Below are 23,652 nucleotides of genomic sequence, written 5' to 3' on the forward strand. Positions count from 1 at the left end.
CCACCATGGAGGTCCGGAAACACCCCTGGCTAGCCTTGCAGGGGTGTGTCGTCGTCTAAGTATGCTTTCTCGATGCTCTCATCTCACAAGCTGGCCTAAAATCCAGCCCTCTCCGGAGTCCAGCGGTACCCATGAAGTAGAACTGTTTTCTAACCCTCCAGGTCCCAAGTGGGCGCGGCTGGCAGTGCGCGAGGCCCCACCTCGCCACTCTCAACCCCCTCTCACTTCGCCAGCAGGTCCCAGTGTGTTGGTCGAGGCCGCCTCCCATGTGCCGTCTCCCATTCACACTGCCACCTTGCAGAGTCTGACCCCACTACGGGCCGCTATGCCGTCCAAGTCGGGTCCCAGCACTCTACCTCGCTGCCCCACGCCCGGTACGTCTGTGGTTCATTTGGTCCCACTGGCTAGGTGTCTGGAAGCCTGGCTAGCGCTTTCCAGCCCGTCCCGCTGGCTCATTCGTACCATCAGACTCGGCAATGTGATTCAGTTCGCCCGGCGTCCCCCGGTGTTCAGGGGTGTCTATTACACTCGTGTGTCCCTGGACAATGCACCTGTTCTCCGGGCGGAGATTGCTGTCCTTCTGGCGAAGGATGCAGTCGAGCCGGTCCCTCCAGCCGATATGGAGTCAGGGTTCTCCAGCCCCTACTTCATTGTACCCAAGAAGGGCGGTGGGCTACGGCCAATCCTGGATCTGCGTGTCCTGAATCGGTCCCTTCACAGGCTGCCGTTCAAGATGCTTACGCAATAGTGCATTTTCGAATACATCCGTCCCCAGGATTAGTTTGCAGTGATCGACCTGAAGGACGCGTACTTTCATATCTCAATTCTGCCTCGTCACAGACCCCTCCTACAGTTTGCGTTCGAGGGTCGGGCATATCAGTACAAAGTCCTACCCTTCGGGCTGGCCCTGTGGCTCCGCGTCTTTACGAAGGTTGCGGAGGCGGCCATTGTTCCCCTCAAGGAACAGGGCGTTCGCATCCTCAACTACCTCGACGACTGGCTCATCCTGGCCAGCTCGCGGGAGCAGTTGTGCGAACACAGGGACGTGGTGTTAGCTCACCTCAGCCGGTTGGAACTTCGGGACAACTGGGATAAGAGCAAACTCTCCCCCGGGCAGAGGATCTCTTATCTCGGTATGGAGCTGGACTCGGTCGCCCAGACTGCGCGCCTCACCGAGTAGCGCGTCCAGTCAGTGTTGAACTGCCTGAGTACGCTCAAGCGCAGGACAGCGGCCCCACTGAAACTCTTTCAGAGGCTCCTGGGGCATATGGCATCCACTGCCACAGTCACGCCGCTCGGATTGCTTCATATGAGGCCGCTTCAACATTGGCTCCGCGGCCGGGTCCCGAGATGGGCGTGGCAGCACGGTACGTTCCGTGTCCCCGTGACACCGAACTGCCGTCGCACCCTCACCAAGTGGTCGAACCCTTTGTTCCTGCGGGCTGGAGATCCCCTCGAACAAGTATCCAGGCATGCTGTGGTCCACACAGATGCCTCCGCCATGGGGTGGGGAGCCACGTACAATGGGCATGCAGCATCGGGTCTGTGGACAGGGCCCCAACTGCATTGGCATATCAATTGCCTCGAGTTGCTATCAGTACGTCTTGCACTGGGCTGCTTCCAGGAGCTGTTGACAGACAAGCACGTACTGGTCCGCTCGGACAGCACTGTGGCCGTTGCGTACATCAACCATCAGGGTGGTCTACGCTATGTCGCAACTCGCCCGCCATCTCTTGTTATGGAGTCAGAAGCATCTGAGATCACTTTGTGCTATTCATGTCCCAGGCGTGCTCAACCGTGCAGCTGACGAGCTCTCATGGCAGCCTCCGCTTCCGGGCGAATGGAGACTCCATCCCCAGGTGGTCCAGCTGATCTGGCAGCACTTCGGCGAGGCACAGATAGATCTGTTCGCCTCCCCGGAGACTGCCCACTGCCAATGGTTCTATTCCCTGACTGGCGGCACGCTCGGCACGGATACCCTGGCACTCAGCTGGCCCCGGGGCCTACGCAAGTATGCGTGAGCCTTCTCGCACAGCTCCTGTGTAAAGTCAGGGAGGACGAGGAGCAGGTCTTGTTATAGTGGCTCCATACTGGTCCACTCGGACCTGGTTCTCGGACCTCACGCTCCTGGCGACAGCACCTCTCTGGCCCATTCCTCTGAGGAAGGACCTCCTGACTCAGAGACAGGGCGCCCTCTGGCACTGGTTCTGAGTGATCTCCCGCAAGCGGTCGCAGACACTATCACTTCCGCTAGAGCTCCTTCTACGAGGAACCTCTATGCGTTGAAGTGGAACCTGTTCATCGAATGGAGCTCCTCTCACTGAGAGGACCCCTGATCATGTTCGGTCAGAGCCGTGCTTTCCTTTCTGCAAGAGGGCCTCGAGCGAAGGCTGTCTCCCTCCACCCTCGAGGTGTATGTTGCCGCTATCGCTGCACATCACTATGCAGTTGATGGTAAATCGCTAGGAAAGCACGATCTGATCGTCAGGTTCTTGAGGGGGGCGAGGAGACTGAATCCTTCTCGGCCCCCCTCTGTACCCTCTTGGGATCTGACCCTGGTTCTTACATCTCTCCGGGGTCGTCCCTTCGAGCCTTTGCAATCAGCTGAGTTAAAAGTACTGTCCCTAAAGACCTCCTGGTTGCATTGGCCTCGCTCAAGAGGGTAGGGGACCTGCACGCATTTTCGGTTGACGAATCGTGCCTGGAATTCGGGCCCGGTGACTCTCACGTTATCCTGAGACCCCGGCCTGGATATGTGCCCAAGGTTCCTACCACTCCCTTTCGAGATCAGGTAGTGAACCTGCAAGCGCTGCCTTCGGAGGAGGCAGACCCAGCCCTAGCTTTGCTCTGTCCCTTCCGCGCTCTGCGCCTGTACGTGGACAGAACGCGAAGCTTCAGGACCGCAGATCAGCTCTTTGTCTGTTACGGAGGCCAGCAGAAGGGAAAGGCTGTCTCCAAGCAGAGGATGGCCCACTGGATAGTGGACGCCATCGCCCTGGCGTATGAATCCCAGGGCGTGCTTTGCCCGCTCGGGTTGAGAGCCCACTCCACCAGAGGAGTGGCCTCTTCCTGGGCGCTGGCGCACGGCGCCTCGCTGACAGATATCTGTAGAGCTGTGGGCTGGGCGACACCTAACACGTTCGCTAGATTCTATAGCCTCCGTATCTTCCCGTGTACTCGCTTCCACCAGCCGGTAGACACGAAGAGCCCGTTGCAACGCCATTCTCGCCCCCTGGGCCGGATACGTGCATCCTTTTTACTCCAGTCGAGTTCCCTGCTTGGCGAACCCTGTCGAGTTCCTCCGCCTCCCCCTTCGGCTCGGACATTGCGGAGTGTCTGATGCCAGGCCAAACCTCCATCACCGACGTTGACGTTTGGCTGGGTTCCACATGTCGTGACCCCTCCACGTGAGTGGTCCCATGTGTGTATTTGTCCACGGTCAACTCCGTACGGCGAGCCCGTGTCTTTCCCTTAGCAGAGCCAGCTCTGCTGTCACCTGTCAGATGAGTCTCCCCCTACCCAGGTGGAGCCATCCCAGAGACTCCATATGCGTACTGCCCACGGCCAGTCCATATGTGTACTCTCCAGTCACAACATGTTTGTGATGCATTAGAGGAGTGGGGGGCCCACGGAGATTGGCTCAGCAGGTATTGCCCCACTGTGATCCTCTGGTCACCCTGGCTTATTCACCAAAAGTAGTACTTTTCTGATTCAGAAAGAGAAACTAGATCGGGGAATAGGTGAGGGGACTCCACCTCATTTGAGGCACTCAAGTCTCGACCACGCATCTAGAGCGCCGAACAGCGCGCTGGGTTGCCATGGCAACACGCGCTGTCAGCCGGCAGCTTGACGGCACACGGCGCGCTGAGCGCTCAAGCCCTTACGAGAAAGGCAAGACGAACAACGCGCTGACGTGGGCATGCTCTCTTTTTTTTTTTTTTTTTTTTTACAACAGAATATGAACCACCCACAAACACAGTCTCAGCACGCTAAGCAGACATGAGAGAAAGTGATTGTGGCCGTCAGTGAGGATAGGAAACGACCACCTCCAGAAACGCACAAACAGAATGACATCTTGAAAAGACGCAGTGTCTGTCTGTGAAGCTCTTTTAGAAGCTCCTGTTCTTTGTGCCGAAGCACACAGGGAACAGCCGCGATGTGCCTGCAGGTACACTTTTCACTCCCTGAGTCACAGACACAGAGGAACCGGCCCAAATCGCAAACCAAACGGGGCAAATAATGCTGTGAAAACTGCAGTTGAGAGCTGTATAACAGCTCGAGAAGCTCACTCTGGGAAAGCTCGCGGCCTCGCTGTAAGGTGCCATAAAGCCAGCACTGTAGAACAAAAGCTCTTCAAAGGCTTGCGAAGTCACTCTCAGACTAATAGCAGGAACACACAGGTTGGCTCCGAAGCGAAAGACAGAGTGCGATGGCATCTGCTTCCTATTTATACCACCTGGCGGAGGCGGTGCGCATTATGCAAATATCGCACGCCAATTCCATTGGCTTGTTTTAGTTCACTCGAAGCTGATAGGGCTCTCTGGCGATATCCCAATTCGTCGGTCACTACTGACGTACGTCTCCATTCCCTCCTTCAGGGAACGAGGATTACATACGTAACGAGACGTTACTTGTAACTTGTAATGGAGTAATTTTCGCTGTAAGTTATCTGTACTTTTTACTCAAGTATGGTTTTCATTTACTCTTTACACCTCTGCTGTTAACATTATGGTGACTTCAAAACAATTACAGTAGTAAACCATTACATATCTTACAGTGACATGGTTAAAGACAAATTTATAATGTGAATTCACAGTAAAAGAAGAGCAGTAAATTACTGTGATGTTTGCATCTTTCTGCGGTTCACAGTCAATGGTAAGAAAGTGACCCAGCATGCATTGATTTCACAGTACATTTCTGACTAGTCATCTATTTAAAACACTGTAAAACTTTGCAGTGTAAATTTGCAGTAATTAACTGGCAGCAGCTTTACCTGCAAAGTACTATCATTTTTTACAGTTTATCGCTTGCTTTAAACTTAATTTACAGTTTATTACTGTTAAAATACATTTCACTGATGTGTCTTTTATCTTACACCTTTTCATCCTACCCTTTTAACCCCAGAGCAAAACCCTGTAGTGTCCACACTACACAGAGTAAAAGTACCACTGAAGCAGTGTTGCCGTTAATGAGATAATTATGTAACGACTGAGACAAATCAGACACAATTATTTGTTATAGGTAACCAATAATTGTTTAAAGCACTCTGGGGCCAGTCCCCCATCCCCCGAGAAGTTCTCAGTTACAAGTTTTATTGCGCTAAAGAATGTGGTTGCCACATGGAAGAGCAGAGAACAGACACAGAAACGTGCATCTTTCCTGCATTTTCCCCACAGAACACAGACTTTCTTGCATTAATTTATAGACAGACCGTTCTATAAATGAACATGCACATCCCTAGGAAATGGTATCCATTATTGCTGTTGTTGTATTGCACTCATTGTATTCGCATGTTTTATGATACATTTAAGGTAACTTCAATTATGCCATGTTTAGTGTCTATGGGTTCGTATCGAGAAGATTTAAATGCTTGTGTATGCGGTATGTCCATACCTGTGCAACACATCAGTATTACAAGAATCTTTAATAGTTCTTCTTCAAAACTCAGCCAGTAAATCTTGCTCGATCATAAAAGCCCTGACAGGAGGCGTGTTATCGCCCGGAAATACAACATCTTCATTGGTCCGGTCAACAACTAAGAGGTGTGACTTTGACCAGAGGTTAAAAGCCAGTGAACAATGCCACTCCCTTTTTTTCCTTGCTTCTTGGACGACTGAAGAGACCCCCTTCTTGCTGCAGGCCTCGGCCTACAACCCAGACATGTGCTCATCTATAAGTTTTCATAGTACTTCATCTAATGCAGAAGATACTGGCAACAACTTCGGACTGAACCATCAAGATTACAACCCAGCCGGCAGATCCGATACTCCTCAGCCTAAAGGCATCTTGCAAGTATCGTACATTTGAACACTAAACAGCGATTTAGTATTGATTTGTAAAACTTACCTTCGTCAGCAAAGGTGTTTTATTACTGAGAAAACTGATTATTCTTTTCCAGATTGTCTATGACTTTTTCCTCTAGCTCTATCAACAGTTCCACTTCCGGTTCAACTCTCATTATCATATCATTGCTCATTCTTACCAATGTATGTGTGTGTGACCTTCGTGTATGTTATGTGTCTGTTAGTTTAGTTATGTGTTTGTGAGTTAGTTAATAAAGATTGTGCACAATACATGTTTGGTTCTGACTCCGTCTGCTAATAAATGGCCTCTTAAGTGATTTAGATCCTGACTACATGCTCTGAGTAGCACTGTACAATACGAATGTTATTTTTCCATAACCTGGAAATGAACATTTCTTAGAATTAATAAACAATCAACACTGAGTGTTCACTGGACGAACAGGTTAATTGATTGTAATATTAATGTAGCTACATCCAGTTAATCTGATTAACTGATTTACATATTCATAATTAATCATAATTAATAATCATAATGAGTTATGAATAATTAATATTTCCCCTTTGAGTTAATTCGCTACAATTAAGTGATTAAGTAATTAATTAAGCATTAGTGAACAGTGAACACCACAAGCAGCATTACCAGCTTCACTTATTACTAACCAGGGATGCGTTTCCCAAAAGCATTGTTAGAAAACTATGGTCGCAAGTTCCACTGAACTCTATTGGTAACGACAGAAATTGCGACCATAGTTGGCTCTGGGAAACAAACCCCCCACTTTATTTCAGTCAGATGTCTACAGAGTGAGAAAAAACAGAGATTTAGATGTTGATTTTTTATTGAAAATGTTTGGTGACCGTTATGGTGAACAGTGTTTGCTTTAGTTGGGCTACGGACCCTTGGTTTCTTAGTATTAGTTTTTTTTTTTTTTTCGGCTGCTGTAATGTGTTTATAAGACATGTTTGCTAAAGCAAAAACAAGAAAGCCAAGAAATAAAAATGTGATTGTGATGTGGGTTGATTATTGATGACAATGATTTAATCATCATGTAGTAGCCTGATTCACTGATCTCATCCAGTGTCTAATTTGTTATTGACAGTTAACTTCACATTACCACAATTGTGATTCCGCCAGTCAATTATGAAGAATGTTCAAACACACTGTTCACAAAAAAAGATTTGAAATAAGGTCAGCCAAACACACACAGACATCAAGAATCAGCATATTAATCACAACAATTTATTCATGCTGCAATGCATGCTGGGAGTCATGGGTGAGTTTTGTCCTGTGCTGGTACCCAGCATGCACAGCGACATGAAACTTTTAATGTCACCATCGTTGAGATTCATATGCTGATACTTGATGTCTGTGTGTGTCTGAACCTTAGAGTAGTTCAAAATGTTTTGTGCACAATGTGTTTTTAGAACAACTGATTATCACAATATTGCTGGATATCATGCTGTAAAACCACGTCTATCAAAAATTTAAACTTAATTTTTCATATAAACTAGATTGTGGATGAGATCAGTGAATCTGGCCACTCGATGTTGATTGTGTCACTGTCAGCACATAACCAACATCACTTGACTGCATTTTCTTTTGGCTATTCTTGACAAATGTGCTTTAAAAAACACACAATCAGCAAAAGACAAAGTGACGTTGAAAAGTCAAGGGTCAAGAGCCCAACAACAGCAAACACTGCTCACCACAATGGTGACTTAAATTGTTATAAATATAAGTTGGGCTTTTTGAGCAGTCTTTTTTGTGAGAACCAAAAAAAACTTCTCTTGACAACACACAGCGACATGATGATTGTTAATGTTCAACATACTTGAGTTTGTCCAGATGTTTGAGTGTATCAGAGAGCAGCTTCTTTCCTGATTCTCCTGGGTGATTGTAGCTCAGATCCAGCTCTTTCAGGTGTGAAGGGTTTGAACTCAGAGCTGATGCCAGAGCAGCACAACCTTCCTCTGACACCATACAGTAAGATAATCTACAACAACAAGTGTTCATGTTAGTGTTCTTCCTTCTTACAATTTTCTCCCTAGGATTTGTGATACAGCAGCAGAGACACCAGGATATGGGATGCTTAAGGGTCCTGCAGCACCTCTTCTACAGGACTGTAAATACAACATTGCAAAAAGTTTCAGAAACAAATCAATACATTTTATGTTCTGACTAAGGCATTTAAATGTAAATTGTTAGTGGGCCATACAATTTTAGATTTCATGCTCTCACCGATATGATGCAGGCATGTGATCAGCTAAAGGCAAAAAAGAGGGAAAATCTGTTTTTCCACCATTCAAATTGACTATACAACAACAATTCTTATTATTATTATTTTATTATTTTGTATTGTAAACAATTCAATAAAGAAATATAATACTATTACAATAATACTACTGCACTGTACAAAAATTATTCTATTATCATTTATCAATGATAATGGTAATAATGTGATAATCTATTTGTTAGTTGAACACAGTTTTATTTCTTTTATTTTCACATTATTTAGTGGTGTAGTAGTGAATTAGGTGGTGGCCATACTGTGAATTTACCCCACCAATGTACATGTGTACACACATACAGGTAAATGTATCTATGTCTAGTGCAACAGTGCCCAATCCTGTTGGAGATCTACCTTCCTGAAGTTCAGCTCCAACCCTGATACAGATACAGCTGAACCAGCTAATTAAGACCTTCAGGAACACTTTATAATTACAGACAAGTGTGTTACATCAGGGTTGGATCTGAACTCTGCAGGTAGGTAGATCACCAGGAACCGGATTGGGTACCTCTGGTCTAGTGTATATTGTTTTTTTGGGTGTTAAGCACACTTGTAGTCCTGGGGCCCGTTTCAGTAAGGAGGTTAAACTTGAACTCTGACTAACCCTGAGATGAGAAACTCTGAGTTTTTGGTTTCAGAACAGCTGAATTGAGTTAGTTCAATTAACTCTGAGTAAGATGACTCTGAGTTAAGCGCGTGCACCATGACTAAGAAAAGCCATGATCAACGGAGCTCTGATATTACGATTCACCATGGCAACAGCACCCAACAAAAGACGTCTGCATACTTCCGAGTCGATACAAGTTTAATTCTTATCAATGTTATAATATCAGAGGTGAAAACTGGCAGAACGGTTATTAAACTAATATTAATTTTCATGGTAAGTTATCCCACGGGCAAAACAAGCCCAAGTAATAATAATAATAATAATAATAATAATTTAAGGGCATTTTTCTTATTTTGCAGATACTGCAGCGGCTATTTAACATACTTTCTTAGTGATAGATGCTATTTACACTTAATAAAAATAGTGATATATTCAATTTATCATGTAAAAGTAGCAGTTCTTCGCAATAAGTGTAAATAGTAATTAGATGCTATTTATACTTTATACTGACAGATACATACTATTTGCCCCTCAGTATTGTACATTAACAGGATGCAATAACGGTGTAAATTATTATTATGAATTGATTATAACTGTGTAATGAAAATTATAAATACTTTTATCATTATTAAACACTCGTTAGGCACTTTACTTCCACTTTTAGAACATTTTAATTTTTATTGAAAATAAATGCCTTTCTGATGTGACATGTAATGGGAAAAGGGAGAAGAGCGAGCTCGGCAAAAGGCGGACTCAAACCTGGGTCAATCCCGTCACATGTTAGCTCTAATCCGCCTTAAGCCGTGGTCACACTAGACTTTGAATGTGCAAAATTGGATGCTGCAACGGTCGTGATATGACGTCACGGTCTACAGCGTCTTTTTTTATAAACATGAATTCAACATATAACACAGTAATACATTAAAAAGGTAAAAATATACAACCTACTTGACTTTACTGCAAAAATATTCTTTTAATTCAGCCAAGAGGTCATGATGTGATGAACCGATCTTCTACTGGTTGCACGTCTTCACTTGATGTGAAGTCGCAGGTCAGAGTTCACCAAACTTGAACTTTGGAATGTAGCGAAATGCAAAACTTTTCGCACAAGCTTGCGTTTCTGGTCTGACGCATCTGCATGCGATTGAAATGAAGTCAATGGAACGAAAAGTGCAATGTGACTGAACCTTTACCGCTACTGCCTACACCACTGAAGCCGTTGAATCACGCACGTCGTTTTTAACCTTGTGTGACACTGGTGGGCGGAGTTAGTGTTAATTTGCACTTAGTAATAGACACTCCAAATAATCTTGCTTTCCATTTGCGTTAAGATTATTTTTATTACCACAATGGCTTATTTTATCTTATATCATTTTCTTATATAGAAAATGCATTTTGATTTTTAGATTTTTTAGGTATTTGTACTTTAATTAAGACAAAAATACTCAGTAAGAAAAGTATTTTTGCAGCATGAACGAATGAATGAATGAAGTATTTAAGCATCGCTTATGCTTTAAAAAGGAGGAGGAAACCAAAGTAACTCTGGGTTTACCGAAGAAAACCTGCTCCCGACCAGGTTAGGTTCACAGATTAAGTTACCATGGTAACTGTCTCTGAGTATAAGTTACCTCCCTTTCAGAAACGGGCTTGACTTACCCTGCTTTCTCAGGTTTGACATACCTCCCATTCTGAAAACCCAGAGTTTCCCTCATTTCAGGGTTAACATACTCAGAGTTTTCACTTAACCTCCTTTCTGAAACAGGCCCCTGAAGTTCATAGACAACTAACCTGTATACACTCAACTGAAAACAGACACAAGCAAAAGACATGATGTCTACTTTGATTTAAAACATTAATTTACATGGAGACATATTTTAAAACTCAAATTACATCAGATTTTACCTAAACAATCTGCCCTTCATCATTGTTCTTCAAGAAATTATGCAATCAGAGAACCGTTTATGTTGTAAAACAGTACTGGACGTGTTAGAGAAGAAAGTAGGAGGCGAATGACTCAGAGGCAAAATCCTATCAATGGCTCGTTCTGTCTGCACTGTCACCTGCCATCAGCAGAATGTCTGTGTATGTATTGAGACAAAAGATTGTTTTTTTGGAGACTGAATTCTGTCTGCTGCCTGAATGACTGGCCATCAATCTAGTATTTGCGAATGTATGGAGACAAAAGATAATGACTGTGTATGACTGGCAATCGACGTAGTTTCCGGGACCATGGTATAAGCGGGATAATCCATGGCTAGGTTTGATTATACAATTTTAATGCACTTTGCTTCATGTCAGGTGATACTTTGCCTTAAAATTGTGTAATGCACACTTAAGCCCTATTCGGATGGTATTAGTTTTACATAGGGAGGTGGGGTAAAGTAATTATTGCCAGAGCTTCTCAGTGATTTTAGTCCTGTCCGAATGTGCCATCTCAGTAATCATTACGGACAATGTCAGTAAAGATTATGGCGACTTTTCCCCTTCTGTAAAAATGTCCAAAAAGATTACCTGAGGTAATGTTAATCCCATGAGAATACACCAGATGTAAATATGTACGTAAATATTCTGTCATTTCTGGTTTAAAAGTAGTTTTCCACAGTTTTTCAAGTATGGAGGTGCTTGAAGAAGCAATTAGTTGCTGTCTAGTTGGTGGGAACAAGTCTGTGGCAAACCTCAAGTGTTTTCTGCAATCCATTCAGATCAAAAAGAAAGTCAAAAGCACTTGTTAGAGGCACAAAACTTCTTTCAGCTTTAGGTAAGTGCCTATTGCTAACAGAATCTAATCAGAATTTAATTTAATTAATAAATCATTCGACCGGACCTAACTGTCAGGGGTGTTACAGTACACAGAAGTCACTGTTTGGTACGTACCTCGGTTTTGGGGTCATGGTTCGGTACGATTTCGGTACAATAAGAAAAATAAACACTTTACATTAGGGTCTCACTATTATCTAACTATTAACTATGACCTTTGCCTCAATAAACTCCTAATTACTGCTTATTTAATAGTTAGTAAGTTAGTTGTTAAGTTTAGGTATTGGGTATATCTGCTTTATAAGTGCTAACAGCTAATATCCTAGTAGTATGCATGTTAATAAGCAACCAAGTGAGAATTGGACCAGACAAAGGGACAAATCCACAATGCTAGGTTTCTTTTATTTAATTTTGAACAGACAGTAGTGCAAATCACAGTTTGTTCCACCTAGTGGCATTTAGTCCCCTAGTTGGTATAGTACAGCCTCCTTTATTGTATTAAGCAGTAAACAGAATGCACTCTTGCATTTGAATTTTTTGCAGGGCTGATAAATACAAAAGGTATTTGGTCACAATCAGCTACAAAACTGAAAAGCATCTTGTGTTATAAAAGTACAAAATAAAGAGAATAATGAAAAATAAAACTTGTATATTATCAGTGTTACAATTTGCTTCACTTAAACTATATTTAAACATTCAAAGCTTAAGCCCAACCCTCCTATACTTAAAGGGTTAATTCACCCAAAAATGAAAATTATCCCATGATTTACTCACCCTCAAGCCATCCAAGGTGTATATGGATGGTGTATCTTCTTTCAGACGAACACAACTGGAGATATATTTAACTCCAAGGGGTTAATAAAGGCCTTCTGAAGCGAAGCAATGCGTTTTTGTAGGAAAAATTCAAATAACTAGCTTCCGGTGAACGACCTTACACAGAATGCACAAGTTGACTTGCGCCGAAAGAGTAAACTCCTGACGTGATGTATGACGCAGGATGTAGGAGTACTGTAAGCTTAGACGCCTCTCACGGTTTAAACAAATAGAGCTGTGCAACAAACTTAAGCTCATCTTCTCTTATATCAAAATCCTCCGACATTTCTCTTTAAAATTTTCTCATTTTAGACTTAATTCATAATTCGTGACCTGTGTGTTGCTTTGCTCTCTCCTCTGCGTCTCCGCGTTCGTCATTGCGTCATCACGTCAGGTCAAATGTTACTCTTCCACCCAAAACGATGTGCGCATTCTGCGTAAGGTGGTTAGCCGGAAGCTAGTTATTAGAATTTATAAAATTTTAAATATATATATTTTTCTTACAAAAACGCATCGCTTCGCTTCAGAAGGCCTTTATTAACCCCCTGGAGTCGTATGGATTACTTTTTTTTATGTATGGATGCATTATTTTTTGTCTTCGAAACGCGGCCCCGCATTCACAACCACTATAAACCTTGGAGGACTAAGGATATTTTTAAATATATCTCCAATTGTGTTTGTCTGAAAGAAGATAATCATATACACCTAGAATGGCTTGAGGGTGAGTAAATCATGGGATAATTTTCAGTGTGAACTAATCCTTTTCAGTGAACTAATCCTTTAATTTTCCACGTTCCGCTCCATTTCGCACACAGTTAAGTGTGCAAACCTTTCAAAGTATTCTCCTTTGTTCATGAGCGCAGATAGACGCATTTGACGTGTGCGCACTACCTAGTGGACTTTGTTTTCAAGCACTCAAGTCATTCGCGTATACACGGTTCTTCTTCTGCACTACCGTGTGCGCCCCCTTCTGGATTGGAGTGTAGATCGCCTGTGACTGACTGTATTTGTCGTCTAACTGCATGAAACGAACCGTGACGTCCGTACCGTACAGTTTGGGACGAATACATGTACCGTTACACCCCAATATAAAAGTTATACGTAATACGCATATGGCGACAGGTAGGTGACGGCGTAAATCGAGTTACCCCTCCCACTTCTGGTAGTTTTACTGAGATTTCTTATCCTGTGTGAATTGGCCAATAATATTACAGATGTCCTGTGGTAAAATTACATTACTCCATCTACCTTTTTAAAACTAATCTTGTCTGAACAGGACTTTAGTCATGGTTTATCGCTTATGTATTTACAAATGGCAATGAGCAAATTACTGTGTCTCTCTCCACATGGAGTTTTTTTAAAGCACCGTCAGCCATGTGCATCACTGTTAAATTACTGGCTGTTTCTTACAAATGTAAGTTGGGCTTTTTAAGCAGTCTTTTTTGTGAGAACCAAAAAAAACTCTTGACAACACAGCAGACATGATGAATGTTACTGCTTAACTTTTCAAGTACCTTCTGTATCCAGATAAATGATAACAGTGAAGCTGCCCACTGTACTGAACAAAAATGAGTTGAATACCCCCTTAAATACCTCAGTATGTTGAGTTGACAGTTTGGACTCTTTAATCCAGCACAGAGTAGCTTTACCCCTGAATCCTGCAGGTCATTGTTAGTCAGATCCAGCTCTCTCAGCATGGAGTTTGATGATTGTAGAGCTGAAGCCACAATTTCACAGTGTTGATCAGTGAGATTACAGCTTGCCAATCTGAAAATTTGACTTTGGTTAAAAGGCATGCTGGTGTCCACATCAGATTTCAAGACATCCTTGATTAACGAGCTTCACCATAAAAGATAAAGCTGGTTGACAATTCACTCTCTGTTCTTTAAAGAATTAAGGTGCAACAATTAAAATACAAAAAGATGAACATCAGACAGTATGATTCTTAACATACATTCTGTTCAACATACTTGAGTTTTTCCAGATGTTTGAGTGTATCAGAGAGCGGCTTCAGTGCTGATTCTCCTGGGTGATTGTAGCTCAAATCCAGCTCTCTCAGGTGTGAAGCTTTTGAACTCAGAGCTGATGCCAGAGCAGCACAACCTTCCTCTGACACCATACAGCCAGACAATCTACAACAACAAGTGTTCATGTTAGTGTGCTCCATTCTTACAATATTTTGTCCCTAGGATTTGTGATACAGCAGCAGGGACACAGGATAAGGGATGCGGAGGGTCCTGCAGCACCTCTTCTACAGGACCGTAAATATAACACTGCACAAAGTTTCAGAAACAAATCACTACATTTTATGTTTTGACTAAGGCATTTAAATGTAATTTGTTAGTGGGATGTACAATTTTAGATTTTATGTTCTCACCAATATGCAGGCATGTGATCAGCTAAAGACAAAAAGTTTTTTTTTTTTTTTTTCCACCATTCAAATTGACTATACAACAACAATTTTTATTATTATCATTTTATTATTATGTAAATGTAAAAAATTCAAAAAAGAAATATAATATTATTACAATAATACTACTGCACTGTACAAAAATGTTATTATCATTTATCAATGATAACAATAATGTGAATCTATTTTTTTAAACAGTTGTATTTCTTTTATTTTCACATTATTTACAGTGGTGTAGTAATCACTTAGGTGGTGGGCATACTGTAAATTTACCCCACCCATGTACATGTGTACACACATACAGGTAAATGTCGAGTGCAATAGTGCCCAATCCTGTTGGAGATCTACCTTCCTGAGGTTCAGCTCCAACCCTGATACAGATACAGCTGAACCAGCTAATTAAGGGGCTGTTTACACAACACCGTTTTCAACTAAAAACAGAAAACATTTTATTCGTTTTATTTGGTTTTGGCGTTTATTTATACAACAACAGCGTTTTGGTGGCCTGAAAACTCAAACTTTTGAAACTTTTGTCTGGCATGTGTAATACAGCAATTTTAGTCGTTTGCACAGATCCGTGTGAACAGGGATAGTTTTGATAACGTTGTCATCTGTACAAAGAAAAACACTTTTCCGTTTTAAGTACATCGTTGTCCTGTAAACGTACTCTAAGATCTTCAGGAACACTTTATAATTACAGACAGGTGTGTAAAATCAGGGTTGGATCTGAACTCTGCAGGTAGGTAGATCATCAGGAACAGGATTGGATACCTCTGTATATTGTTCTTCGGCTGTTAAAGTCATCAAGAAATCAGAATTGACCCTATTTACTTTGTTAGCACACATTGCTAGTCTTGCTAGTGAACAATTAATCCATGCAAGTTAATACATAGAAAAAAATTGTTTGAAGTGGTAATCTTTAGGGCAATTCCATGGAAAAGTCATCCTTACCATGAAAATGTTTTTGACAAAAGAACAAAACCCTTTTTAAGTTGTCCATTTAGGTCTGTAATGTACTGTATTAATGTGCTGTAACAGAAAATGTAAGAAAATTGCCTCGTTTATCCACCACATATGAAGTAAGAGTAAGTGGCAGATCATACAGATCAAGTCCACATGAACCGATCTTCTCTTCCTCTTCAGAACGAAATATGAACATCAGAAGGTATGTGATACAGTAGAACTTGCAGAAGAACACTGTGTCTCATAGGACACTTTCCTCGGGATGTCACGTTTTTTTTGGTTTAAACATGAATATTGATCATAAACCGCAATCAAGCTGACAAAATAATAATAATAATAATAATAATAATATTGCAATAATTTTGACACAAAATAAAATGTGATCATTTGGTCACAAATGTGATCATCATCCGAAAACTGTGCGATCATTTAGACATAAAACGTAAAACTGACATGATTGCGAGTGACTCACACCTACGGACAAAGTGTCAGTCGGTTTACCGAGTTGGTTCACCTGACTGTGGGGGAAACCTGTGAATTGAAATCCTATAGGATAAACATTAATATTTGTTAATGTATTTTAGCAAGCAGTTCTGTTAGAAGGAAAGTCATGGTCGCACACACGCTTGTCAACATGAGAAATAATCCATAACCATTTGCAATACAGCGATTCAGTATAAAGTTGATTATTTGTGCAGTCTTACCATACTGGCATCCCAGATTTCAATATTTGTTGGTTTATATGCCCGCTTGAGGTCTCTGTAAATGTTTAAAGCAGTCTTCTGTGTTGCTTTTAGAGCGGTCATGTCCGTAACGGTGTTTTTTTCCTCATAAACACGAAAAATAAAATAAAATGAATATTTTATGCCAACCCTTCTTCATTCAGTTGGTAGTATTATTTTGGTTTGCACTGTGTTATTCACAGAGTTCCTAAAAAATATACTGTCACCTAAAACTTAAGAGATTTTGTTTGTCACGTCCGTAACGCATGTATATTTCCCTCATCTAAAATATAAAACGATTGTATAGACTGACATTTTTCTAATGTCTGGACTCCTTTAGTAATGGATTATGAATAGAGATGATACTCAACCAGAATGCGTTTTTTTGTCGTCACGGGTACCGTCGTGGTTTGCGGCGGAAAATTTACTTCTGCTCTTGACCACTAAGTGGTGCTAATAAACATAGATTTTCACGTTATGGAGTGTACATATCACAACCCCTTTTTTGCGAGTAGCAGTCAACTGCGCCATGTGGAGATTAAAAAAATACTATCAATAAGTTAAAAAAAAAAAAAAAAAAAAATCATATTCACATTCACATAACCACATGTAGTGAATGTAAGCAATCGTGTAAGCATTTGCTGTTTAGAATTAATTCAAACAGTACAGTAAATGTCAAAATTGTGTTTACATTTTCAAGGACTGTGCTGTAATGCAAGTACGTTAATACCCCGTTTTTTTCTTTTTAGAAATATTTCTTAATAGGCCTATGTATTATGTTATTTTCTTCTTGTAATAAAATAAAAAAATAGAAATGTGAATTATATAGGCTACAAATAATACATCTTTGGGTATTAGGAGTGATAGCATAGTTTTCCCTAATAGGCTACATGAATGAGTAGGCTTTGCATGCGCATTTTAACAGCAGTGAAAATAGGCTAGTGGACAACGCAACAATACATGGTGCAATTGTGCTTTAAGAGATGTGAGTTCGAGACCTGGCTCGAGACAGCCTTCTCAAACCAACATATTTTGTTTGAAATGTACATTCATTGATCTGAAAATGATCTTTGTTATTAATTTTCTGTCATTTTTATTAGTATTAGGCTGTTTATTTTTAATTTATACTTAATGATAACAACATTGTAAATATTTGTTCTTAACCGATGTTGGGTGACAGTCTTTGTTTTAACGTTCTTGAGCTTAAGAAACAGCAGACTGGGTCAAGCATTTGGTTTTGTGAATCTGAGATGACTGACAATGATAACCAGTGGATAAATGATAAAGAAACGAAAGAAAAACAAATTTCAAAACAGATCTGTACACCATCAAACAAATCAATGTTGGCTGAATGTGTTTATTACGGCTTTAAAAAGACTTGAAACATTTTGTTGACTAAATGACTAAAAAATAAAATAATAATCACTAACTTGGCTAAATAGTATTGCTTTATTTTCCAGTCTCGGGACAGTAGCCTGCTTATTTATTGCAGGGGTTTATTCCCTGTGCGATTTTATGTAAAATGAGGAATACAGAATCTTATTCTTGCAATATTTTACATTTGTATTGCCAAATAAGTTGCTGTGTACAATTAAAACAGTGCAAAATGAAAATAGTACAAGCAAGAAGTTAAGAACAGAAGGTTTTATTTTCGTCTCTATCGCCGACGCACTGCATCTCTTTCAGCAAGTTTCTTAGTCTACCTCGCTGACGCGCCATTCACACCTTTAGTATTGTCCTGCAGTCCCACCGTGAAGCTATACTAAACTGTCCTATTCCAACCCCATATTTGAGCATCTGAGGCTGACTTAAAAAAAAAGTGCAGTCGCAAAAGAACAATTCAGATTTAAATCATTATTTCATTAGCCTAATATTTTAAAGTGTATAGATAATGAAGGAATTAGCCTGAATCATTTACATGTCGTAGTATTTTTGTCATAAAAGTTTATTAATTGTAAAATATTTCATTATTCAATGATTGAAGAATTCAAACAGAATAAGATGCAATGCTTGATCAGATTTACTAATCTGATACTGATACAGTTTTACTATGCCAGCTTTTACAGACCCACTCATGTTCTTGATCACCCTATGGCTGCAGACACTTCACACATTCGCCATTAACAACATTTTCAACCGAATAATTAGCCTAAATTTTACAGGGATCCTGGGATCCTTCCAATCGTGTTTTTAAAAAAAAAAGTTTTATGCAAATGTAAATTCAGTCTGTTGGATAACATTTGTTGCTTGGCGTAAAATGGAAATTCATGGTAATTTTATAGCCTTTAAATGTAAGGAAAAACATGATGGTGTAACAAATCAGAACTGCAGGACACACATCTCTGTAGCCCGTGTTTGTTCGGGATTTGAACCTGTGTGATTGATGTTTCTGTCCAACGCTCTACCACTCGACTATGAATTGACTTTCCGTGAAATGGCCAGAACAGGCCTCTTCCTCATTCCTCTTACTTTGAAATAAAAATAATCAGCTCATTGCACATAATTTGTTAAGGAAATTTCTGGCACTGACTGTGAGATATGATGGTTTTGTGGTGTATTTTTCATGTTTATTAAAGTGCAAGAGGGCCGTGTTCAAATCTTGATCAGGCACCGCGCTGCATTTTGTGGAAAACAGCTGATTTTTTGCAAATTACACACAGTTTATGTTTTATTGGAAAAACCTAACACAACATAAAATAATTGTTATTTATAATAAAACTTAACTGAAATTTTCGCTGTAATAACTACAATGTCTTTTTGAATTCGTTCTGAATTATGGACCAAAGCGGGTTCTTATTTTTAAAATCTTTACTGAGGCTGCATCGTCTTAATTTTACATCCCAGACACAAGGAATACAAACACTGATCTCTCTATTCAAACCTCAATTATTTACTTATCTGGCAAGTGGCCACATAATAAGGTATTTAATAATTATGCAGTGTGGTCTGGTATCACCCTGCAGAGGTTTCTTTTGCATAATAATCTGCTGACTGTACACTATGCCTCAGCTTTGCCACGCCCCCCTTGTCATAACTCTGCACCCCCCAGTTTGGGAACCACTGCAAGGGAAGAAGGGAAGAAGGCAAGCCGGCAGAGGCAGTGTGATGTTTTGGGCAATGTTCTGCTGGGAAACCTAGGGTTCTGCCATCCATGTGGATGATACTTTGACATGTACCACCTACCTAAGCATTAGTCATTTTTCCACCATCGGGCTGAATGGTTCTTATTGCGTAACTGTTCCATTCCGTGCAGATCCGGGCCAGCTGGTACGGTTACGATTTCATTTTCCACTGTGGGGCTGATAACGGCCACTCTTTGGAATGTAATACAAAAGCGTCAGTCGTTGCCTTGGTAACGCAATGGTTTACTAATGATATGAGATGTAAATAACGACCGCGTTATGGAGGATGATCAGATATTTCCTTTAATTTTATTATTAATTTTTGTTTACGTCGCTCAAATAGAGCACTTAGCCAGCTACGGAGAAACTGGTAGCCAGGCAACAGACAAGTGACCAATCCTGTGTACCGACGTCACTTCACGCATTCTACCAGCACGATTCTGAGAATTTCGGGCCGAGAACGATTTGTAATCGCGCCGTGCCGTACCAGGCTCCAGTGGAAACACAACTGGAACCGTTCCTTACCATTCTAAGAACCGTTCGGCCCGACGGTGGAAAAGCGGCTATTGTTGCAGACCATGTACACCCTTTCATGGAAACGGTATTCCCTGGTGGTTGTGGCCTCTTCCAGCAGGATAACGCACTCTGCCACAAAGCAAAAATGCTTCAGGAATGGTTTGAGGAGCACAACAACAAGTTTGAGGTGTTGACTTGGCCTCCAAATTCCCCAGATCTCAATCCAATTAAGCATCTGTGGGATGTGCTGAACAAACAAGTCCGATCCATGGAGGCCCCACCTCGCAACTGTAGCGAAATTGTACAGGTATTTAATTAATTTATGGGTGAAATATATGAATATAATAAATCATAAAGCTTTATGATTAATTATAATACATATACCGACCCAAGAGGGAATTATACATATATTGTGAATTAATTACAACGAATTATAATCAATTACATATATGATTAGTTCTGGTTTGATAATAATTTAGAGAAACTATTAGTTTGTCCAGCAAACCGTTAGCTCCTCATAGCCGATTATAAAAGGAAGGTTTTTCTCCGGCCACGAGAAAGACTTCCTATTCTAGCATCAATGCGTAAAGCAAGGATACTGGATCGAAACGTTAAAGTGACCTGGGTTTGTTGAATGAGCAAAAAAAAAAAAAAAAAACAATCGAGCATGAATATAATGTATTTAATATATGAAATTACGGATACAGAGACTATACTACTAAACATACACAAATAATACACATATATAGAAAGCGAAAGTAAAGTCAAGAAAACAGAGGTGATCAAAGGAATGGCAACTTACGAACAGTTAAAACCTTTGAGAGTCAGCAAGGAAAATCAGCTTACACATCGAGCTTAAAACGCTTTGAAAAGAATGGTTCTATACTTGCATAGGTTCAGGTGCTGTGGTCGTTTCGTGTTTCTGCAGGAGTTTCGGTGCATGCGGCTGAAGCGATTGGTCCTTTTCCGAGAAGGTGTTCTTCGGCGGGTTTTCCAACAAGGGATTAACTTGAGAGTAAGATAACCGGAAAATAAAGAGAAAGAGTCCGTCTCCTAGGCGATGAAGAGTGAAGACTTCGGGCGACGGATGAAGAGGGTTTGACAAAGAAAAACTTGTTGCCAAAAAGATGGTCGTCCCGAAGGGGGGGGGGGGGGGGGGGGGGGGGGGGCGCGTGATGTAAGCGCGGTCGCCGAGACGTCCGGGAGAGATGTGTGTGAAATGGCGAGGGACCATCGAGAGACAAATCGAGAGACGCGTGTCATTGTGTTTTAAGGACAACAGACCAGAACGCCTCCTTGGGTACATCAGCCAATGATGAGGGTGCGATTTTGGCGGGCAAACTTTTTCTTTGTCTCCATTTATGACCTAATTTGCATGGTTTATGAAGTGTCAGATCTGAGTACATTTTCTTCAAAGTACCATTAAAAATAGAAGAATGCATTTTACAGTCATGTGACATACATTTTCAATTAGAGCATAACGAAAGCTTTACAATGAGACCAAACTTGTCAGATGGCAAAGACATAAAAGGGGAGGTACAGTTTATACTTGAGTTTTATCGTTTAGAATAAAACTAATACAACTACAGTCATAGCTAAGCTTATATACTAGGGATAAATACATGCACCTTTAAATACAGCGACGGGTACACTTTGGCACAGTCATATTTGGAGGATAAATGTATATTCACAATCTCCATGCGTGTTTGTGAGTGTCTGTATGTGTGTGTGTATTGGGGTTGTGGCCAGTGTCTGTGACCACATGACCCTTAGCCCCACCAGGGTGACTCTTTGGAGTCCCTGGAGCTGGTGAGAATATGTTCTGTTTTTCTTTACTGGGGTAACAAAGGTGCCAACGGGGCAATTGGTCCCGGACTTGCCGGAGCCGATTCGTGATTTACACGCACAGTTCAGGAGGCTAAAAGCATTCTGAAGATTCTAAAGTTGACGGGCAGATCCGATTTTGAACAGATGCTACACAACTTACAGGACTTAAAGGATCTGCTGCTAACATCTTGGTGCCAGATACCACAGCACACCTTCTGGGGTTTAGTGGAGTCCAGTTTTGGCAGCAAAAGTAAAAATTACATTACTCCATCTACTCTTGTAAAACTAATCCTGTTCGAATAGGACTTTAGCTGTGGATTATCTCTTATGTATTTACAAATGGCAATGAGCAAATTACTGTGTCTCTCTCCACATGGAGTTTTTTTTTTATTAAAGCACCATCAGCCATGTGCATCACTGTTAAATTACTGGCTGTTTTTTAAATATAAGTTGGGCTTTTTAAGCAGTATTTTTTGTTAGAACCAAAAAAAACTCCTGACAACACAGCAGACATGATGAATGTTACTGCTTAACTTTTCAAGTACCTTCTGTATCCAGATAAATGATAACAGTGAAGCTGCCCACTGTACTGAACAAAAATGAGTTGAATACCCCCTTAAATACCTCAGTATGTTGAGTTGACAGTTTGGACTCTTTAGTCCAGCACAGAGCAGCTTCACCACTGAATCCTGCAGGTAATTTTTACTCAGGTCCAGCTCTCTCAGCATGGAGTTTGATGATTGTAGAGCTGAAGCCACAATTTCACAGTGTTGATCAGAGAGTTTACAGTGTGCCAATCTGAAAAATTGACTTTGGTTAAAAGGCATGTTGGTGTCCACATTAGACAGTATGATTCTTAACATACATTCTGTTCAACATACTTGAGTTTGTCCAGATGTTTGAATGTATCAGAGAGCGGCTTCAGTGCTGATTCTCCTGGGTGATTGTAGCTCAGATCCAGCTCTCTCAGGTGTGAAGGGTTTGAACTCAGAGCTGATGCCAGAGCAGCATAACCTTTATCTGACACCATACAGCCAGATAATCTACAACAACAAGTGTTCATGTTAGTGTGCTTCATTTTTACAAATGCTTTACATTTATTTCTAGGATTTGTGATACAGCAGCAGAGACACAGGATATGGGATGCTGAGGGTCCTGCAGCACCTCTTCTACAGGACTGTAAATACAACACTGCAAAAAGTTTCAGAAACAAACCAATACATTTTATGTTTTGACTAAGGCATTTAAATGTTAATGGGCTATAAATCTGATAAATGTCCCGCCTTCACTAACGGCAAGTTAATCAATAACAAATTGTGATTCTATGGTAATATCCAAATTATACTATGATGAGATTGGCTACCTTTGATTAGGCTGCTCTTGCGTGACAGAAGACTGCTACATTCTGTAGCTTCAACATAAAATAACTTTTACTTTATTTTTAGATATTTTAATTTTGAAGGAGTCCATGACAAATTATTTTCTCCTACTTCCTGCGCACATATCCATACATCCCTCCTGTACCCACACAAATTGTAAACTTGTCTGACGCTGCACTCAGTTGCCTCAGGTGGAGGATTTGAACACTTCTTGTTCATCTTACAGGC

At 41.2% G+C, this 23,652-nt stretch overlaps 1 protein-coding gene across 24 annotated transcripts in view; it reads right to left on the reverse strand.

The window, feature by feature from the left end:
- The window catches only part of LOC127509550 (NACHT, LRR and PYD domains-containing protein 12-like), a 238,303-nt gene that overhangs the window by 185,232 nt on the left and 29,419 nt on the right, over window positions 1-23,652 (reverse strand). For 19 of the 24 annotated variants that reach the window (XM_051888359.1, XM_051888380.1, XM_051888358.1 and 16 more), the window contains 5 exons: window positions 22,927-23,088; window positions 22,670-22,843; window positions 14,456-14,617; window positions 14,079-14,252; window positions 7,853-8,014 (listed from right to left, as the gene is read on the reverse strand). In XM_051888359.1, the coding sequence (XP_051744319.1) occupies window positions 7,853-8,014; window positions 14,079-14,252; window positions 14,456-14,617; window positions 22,670-22,843; window positions 22,927-23,088 (834 nt within the window). The remainder of the gene's footprint in view (window positions 1-7,852; window positions 8,015-14,078; window positions 14,253-14,455; window positions 14,618-22,669; window positions 22,844-22,926; window positions 23,089-23,652) is intronic. The other 5 variants (XM_051888366.1, XM_051888365.1, XM_051888364.1 and 2 more) reach the window with 5 other exon arrangements.

Source organism: Ctenopharyngodon idella, chromosome 3 (genome assembly GCF_019924925.1).
Source record: "Ctenopharyngodon idella isolate HZGC_01 chromosome 3, HZGC01, whole genome shotgun sequence".
In the NCBI taxonomy this organism is placed as follows: domain Eukaryota; kingdom Metazoa; phylum Chordata; class Actinopteri; order Cypriniformes; family Xenocyprididae; genus Ctenopharyngodon; species Ctenopharyngodon idella.